This window comes from Camelina sativa, chromosome 11 (assembly GCF_000633955.1).
Source record: "Camelina sativa cultivar DH55 chromosome 11, Cs, whole genome shotgun sequence".
NCBI lineage: Eukaryota > Viridiplantae > Streptophyta > Magnoliopsida > Brassicales > Brassicaceae > Camelina > Camelina sativa.
The window spans coordinates 46,598,807-46,604,777 of record NC_025695.1 but is presented as its reverse complement, the minus strand read 5'-3'; the positions used below and the strand labels follow the sequence as shown (position 1 = coordinate 46,604,777).

Genomic DNA, 5,971 nt, shown 5'->3' with positions numbered 1-5,971 from the left:
TCACAATTCTGTCGGATCACCTGTGAATTCCTTTATTGAACGTCATCGAAGTGTCAGCATTCCTATTGGATTCCCACCTTCGGCAAACGCCATCTCAGCCAGCAAGCCTGTCGGACTTCAGGAGCATGGCCACACTTTTGATAATTCAAATATGGGGATCCAAAGCATGCCAAATCTTCATCCTCATTCCTTTTCAGAGTATGTCGACAACTTTGCAAATGGTAGTCCATATAAGTCCTCTGCATTTTCTGAAATGGTCAGTGATGGCTCAAAAGCAAATGAAGGCTTTATGATACACAATGTTCGTGGAGTGGATGGCTTTAATGGAGGGGGTAAGTTCTCTATCTTTAAATTGCTACGGTTTTGATAAGCCTACTGTAGCACACTATCAGAGCACAATCTTGAAATGGTCCTTACAATTTTAGTAGACTGTGAAAAGCTACAGCGATGCTACCTTTAGGCACCGTTAGACAACTTGTTTTACAACTTTTATTTTTCTTGTCATTCTTGGTGTAAAACTCGTCATTCTGGGGAAAATAGTATTAGCATCATGTTCTTAATTTCAGTAATCTAACCAGATCAGGCGGGGATTTTGAATAGGAAAAGGGGATGAAACTTAATTGTGTATATCAACAGAGTTGCACAGTTACTGAATACTATTAAATTTGATATGGAAGATTGTGATGAATTTTTTTTTTAACTGCCATACAATATATTTTCTTTCCTCACTTTTAGCTGTTCTGATCTGATCTTTTGACTGTAGGCATAGGATCTCCCATGCATCAAAGCTCCCGCCGCCCTAACCCTAATTTATGGAGCAACTCTAACCCTCAGCAACATAATCCGTCAAGTAGCATGATGTGGCCTAACTCGCCATCTCACATCAACAGCATTCCTACTCAGCGCCCACCTGTTACTGTATTCTCTAGAGCACCTCCTATAATGGTGAATATGGCATCTTCCCCTGTGCACCACCACATTGGATCTGCGCCGGTATTAAACTCGCCTTTCTGGGACAGACGACAAGCCTATGTAGGTGAATCTCTAGAATCATCTGGCTTTCACATAGGTTCTCATGGTAGCATGGGGCTTCCTGGATCTTCACCCTCACATCCAATGGAAATTGGTTCTCATAAGACTTTCTCCCATGTTGGTGGGAGTCGCATGGATATAAATTCCCAAAACGCTGTACTGCGATCTCCTCAACAGTTGCCTCATCTCTTTCCTGGAAGGAGTCCAATGGGTTCCATGCCAGGGTCCTTTGACTCGCCAAATGAACGATACAGGAATCTCTCTCACCGTAGAAGCGAATCTAGCTCTAGTAATGCGGATAAGAAACTGTATGAGCTTGACGTTGACCGTATATTACATGGGGACGACAGGAGGACAACGTTGATGATTAAAAACATTCCTAATAAGTAAGTGAATTTTGATTGTCTTTGATTAAGATGTAATCTATTNTTGAATAGGAAAAGGGGATGAAACTTAATTGTGTATATCAACAGAGTTGCACAGTTACTGAATACTATTAAATTTGATATGGAAGATTGTGATGAATTTTTTTTTAAACTGCCATACAATATATTTTCTTTCCTCACTTTTAGCTGTTCTGATCTGATCTTTTGACTTTAGGCATAGGATCTCCCATGCATCAAAGCTCCCGCCGCCCTAACCCTAATTTATGGAGCAACTCTAACCCTCAGCAACATAATCCGTCAAGTAGCATGATGTGGCCTAACTCGCCATCTCACATCAACAGCATTCCTACTCAACGCCCACCTGTTACTGTATTCTCTAGGGCACCTCCTATAATGGTGAATATGTCATCTTCCCCTGTGCACCACCACATTGGATCTGCGCCGGTATTAAACTCGCCTTTCTGGGACAGACGACAAGCCTATGTAGGTGAATCTCTAGAATCATCTGGCTTTCACATAGGTTCTCATGGTAGCATGGGGCTTCCTGGATCTTCACCCTCACATCCAATGGAAATTGGTTCTCATAAGACTTTCTCCCATGTTGGTGGGAGTCGCATGGATATAAATTCCCAAAATGCTGTACTGCGATCTCCTCAACAGTTGTCTCATCTCTTTCCTGGAAGGAGTCCAATGGGTTCCATGCCAGGGTCCTTTGACTCGCCAAATGAACGATACAGGAATCTCTCTCACCGTAGAAGCGAATCTAGCTCTAGTAATGCGGATAAGAAACTGTATGAGCTTGACGTTGACCGTATATTACATGGGGACGACAGGAGGACAACGTTGATGATTAAAAACATTCCTAATAAGTAAGTGAATTTTGATTGTCTTTGATTAAGATGTAATCTGTTTTCATCCGATTCTTTTTTAATAAAAAATCCTGCTATGGTTTAGGTATACTTCTAAGATGCTTCTATCTGCCATTGACGAGCACTGTAAAGGAACATATGATTTCCTTTATTTGCCAATTGACTTCAAGGCAAGCAGGCGTCCTACTATTTTATATAAGAAAGTCTTATTTAGCAGACATGAGCTTTTTGGTAGTGGANACTGAATACTATTAAATTTGATATGGAAGATTGTGATGAATTTTTTTTTTAACTGCCATACAATATATTTTCTTTCCTCACTTTTAGCTGTTCTGATCTGATCTTTTGACTGTAGGCATAGGATCTCCCATGCATCAAAGCTCCCGCCGCCCTAACCCTAATTTATGGAGCAACTCTAACCCTCAGCAACATAATCCGTCAAGTAGCATGATGTGGCCTAACTCGCCATCTCACATCAACAGCATTCCTACTCAGCGCCCACCTGTTACTGTATTCTCTAGAGCACCTCCTATAATGGTGAATATGGCATCTTCCCCTGTGCACCACCACATTGGATCTGCGCCGGTATTAAACTCGCCTTTCTGGGACAGACGACAAGCCTATGTAGGTGAATCTCTAGAATCATCTGGCTTTCACATAGGTTCTCATGGTAGCATGGGGCTTCCTGGATCTTCACCCTCACATCCAATGGAAATTGGTTCTCATAAGACTTTCTCCCATGTTGGTGGGAGTCGCATGGATATAAATTCCCAAAACGCTGTACTGCGATCTCCTCAACAGTTGCCTCATCTCTTTCCTGGAAGGAGTCCAATGGGTTCCATGCCAGGGTCCTTTGACTCGCCAAATGAACGATACAGGAATCTCTCTCACCGTAGAAGCGAATCTAGCTCTAGTAATGCGGATAAGAAACTGTATGAGCTTGACGTTGACCGTATATTACATGGGGACGACAGGAGGACAACGTTGATGATTAAAAACATTCCTAATAAGTAAGTGAATTTTGATTGTCTTTGATTAAGATGTAATCTGTTTTCATCCGATTCTTTTTTAATAAAAAATCCTGCTATGGTTTAGGTATACTTCTAAGATGCTTCTATCTGCCATTGACGAGCACTGTAAAGGAACATATGATTTCCTTTATTTGCCAATTGACTTCAAGGCAAGCAGGCGTCCTACCATTTTATATAAGAAAGTCTTATTTAGCAGACATGAGCTTTTTGGTATTGGCAATATCGATTTTATCTAATCTCACTCTCTCATTTCAGAACAAATGCAACGTGGGATATGCTTTCATCAACCTTATTGAACCTGAAAAGATTGTCCCTTTTTATAAGGTACTGTCTTGTATTGCTGCTTTTTCTTATCGCTTTTGGTCTTTGGGAGAGCATTGGTTAAAAGCTTCAAAAACAACATCCACAGGCATTTAATGGCAAAAAGTGGGAAAAGTTCAATAGCGAAAAGGTGGCAACGCTTACGTATGCTCGTATCCAAGGGAAAACAGCTCTTATTGCCCATTTCCAGAATTCAAGCTTAATGAACGAAGACAAACGATGCCGGCCTATTCTCTTCCACACCGATGGTCCAAATGCTGGTGATCAGGTAGATTATTAAAGCTTCATGATAGAAATTTCGTCTGGTTTTGGTTCCCCTTATATCATTTTAATCCATCATATTCATTTTCTTGCTTGCGGCTCGTATTCGGTCTCCCTTTGGTTGCCAGTATTCAGATGTGATTTCATTATATTCATTAGATCTGGTTATGCGCAGTTGTAGATAGAGAGGGTCGTAGTTAATGAATATAACATTCATATAATCATATTATCTCCCTTTGTTGTTATATATCACAGGAACCATTTCCAATGGGAAGCAACATACGGTCAAGACCAGGCAAGCCACGAACCAGTAGCATTGATAACTACAACAGCTTTAGCATTTCTTCCGTTTCTGAAAACCGAGAAGAACCTCCTAATGACACTGATCCGTTCTTGAAGGAGAACTAACTAATGAGCAAACATAAGCAGAGGTAAAAGCGGCCAAAAAAAGAAAAAAAAATGGAGGCCTGAAAGATAACAAAAGGTTACATATAAATATATTTTATTACATAATATATCATCCACACACCCTAGAGTTCTGTAAATCGGGGGGGTGTTAGATTTACCCTGACAAAACTCATTTTGCAGTGAAGAAATTTTTTGGAGAGATGAAAAACTTTGTTGACCACAAACCTTTACCCAGGTTGTTGTTGCTTCACCAGTTTTGTTGTAATGTATTATCAAAATCCCCAGAGAAAAATATTGCAGGTTTTTTTTGTTGTTCTTTTTTTCTTCTTTCTTTTGGGTTTTTGGGTTATATTCAAGGATTTTTGGTTCTTGCTATCAATGTATAACAGCCTTGGATTACACTCATCTTCTTTTGCTGGCTATTTGTGGCCATTCCATGTTGTACTCTTTGTCTTTGAGAGGTTTTTTGAACGCTTCTCTTTTTGGATATAAAAAATATTATTTTTCTTAAGTTTTGTTCAGTCGCAAGACCTTATTATATGAAGCAGTTGAGTTCTACAAATAGCACTGATTCCATGTGTCTCATTGAGTATATAGCATACAAAAAGTACATATAATATGATGATTCAAGGTTTTCAATGATTTTCGCTGGAGTTTAGTATATGGTGTGACGTGAAGCAATTTTAATTCCGAAATTTCATAACCAAAAGTTATTCAAAGCATTGTGTGCTGTTGTAAGAGGCAGTTCATAGGATACAAGAGCCAAAATCATGAGATGCTAGAAAATTTGGCAAAATCGAGAGAGAAGACAACAACAATGCCAATAAAAGACAAAAAAAGAAACATATTTTGTTTTTGTTTGCATTGAGCTGATATATATAAGGACTCTGTAGATGAACAAATGTAGTTCCCAAGGGAACAGAAGCCGTGAAAACACAACTTTTAAATTGGAACATGTCACTGTTTATACACCAATGCTGGACTTCACCACATTGATACAATACTGTCACTTGTTAGGTCGTCAATCAGGCAGCTTCATAAAACAGAATCTCTGGCTGAACCTTCCTCTCTCCACAGAATTTGACCACATTTTTCCAGTCACCAACATCCTATGACACCACCACACATATATCAATCATGTCTATCAGTCTATCTTAAATTAAATTCAGTATTCAACTCAAAGAAGACAAAGGGAAACTGTTTCGTCTTACCTCTCCTGCTAAACACTCACGTCTGAGATTGACCCACCGGTTCTTTTCATAAGCCAAGCATATGTGTTCTCCTACTCCACTGCAACCAACCTGCATCACATCCCAGATATTCTGACACTTTAACAAAGAAATACCCAGATATTCTGACACTTTAACAAAGAAATACAGAAGAACAATATCACAAACATATGAACTTGTTTCAGATGTTTTACCATTGACACAAGCCGGTAGTTAGTGTTTGGTTCTAAGCCTTCTTCGTACAGCCTGCTGATATCTATCTCCCAGTCCAGAGCCTTTGTTGTTTCAGATATCTCGTCTTCAGTTGCTCTATTCTCCCATTCCAACACTGATGTTGTGGTAGCTTTATGATAAGCATAATACACGAAATGAGTACAAAAGATCACAATCATGGGGTCAAACCTTACCGATTGTGAAGATAGGCGGGCATCTAC

At 39.6% G+C, this 5,971-nt stretch overlaps 1 protein-coding gene and 1 long non-coding RNA gene across 5 annotated transcripts in view; one reads left to right on the top strand and one right to left on the bottom strand.

Annotated features, from left to right (window-relative positions):
• Nucleotides 1-4,819, top strand: part of LOC104726787 (protein MEI2-like 1) — an 8,885-nt gene extending 4,066 nt beyond the window's left edge. For 3 of the 4 annotated variants that reach the window (XM_019232760.1, XM_019232761.1, XM_019232762.1), the window contains exons 10-11: nt 51-332; nt 764-1,443. In XM_019232760.1, coding sequence (XP_019088305.1) covers nt 51-332; nt 764-1,422 — 941 coding nt within the window. In that variant the 3' untranslated portion in view covers nt 1,423-1,443. Of the gene's footprint in view, nt 1-50; nt 333-763; nt 1,444-2,372; nt 2,458-3,573; nt 3,643-3,727; nt 3,908-4,155 lie in introns of those variants that run through there. The other variant, XM_010445728.1, reaches the window with a different exon arrangement.
• LOC104726786 lies at nt 5,133-5,971 on the bottom strand. The gene is made up of 4 exons (XR_758087.1): nt 5,945-5,971; nt 5,732-5,865; nt 5,520-5,609; nt 5,133-5,417 (listed from the first exon to the last, which is right to left on the bottom strand). It is a non-coding gene; the product is annotated as an uncharacterized LOC104726786 (long non-coding RNA).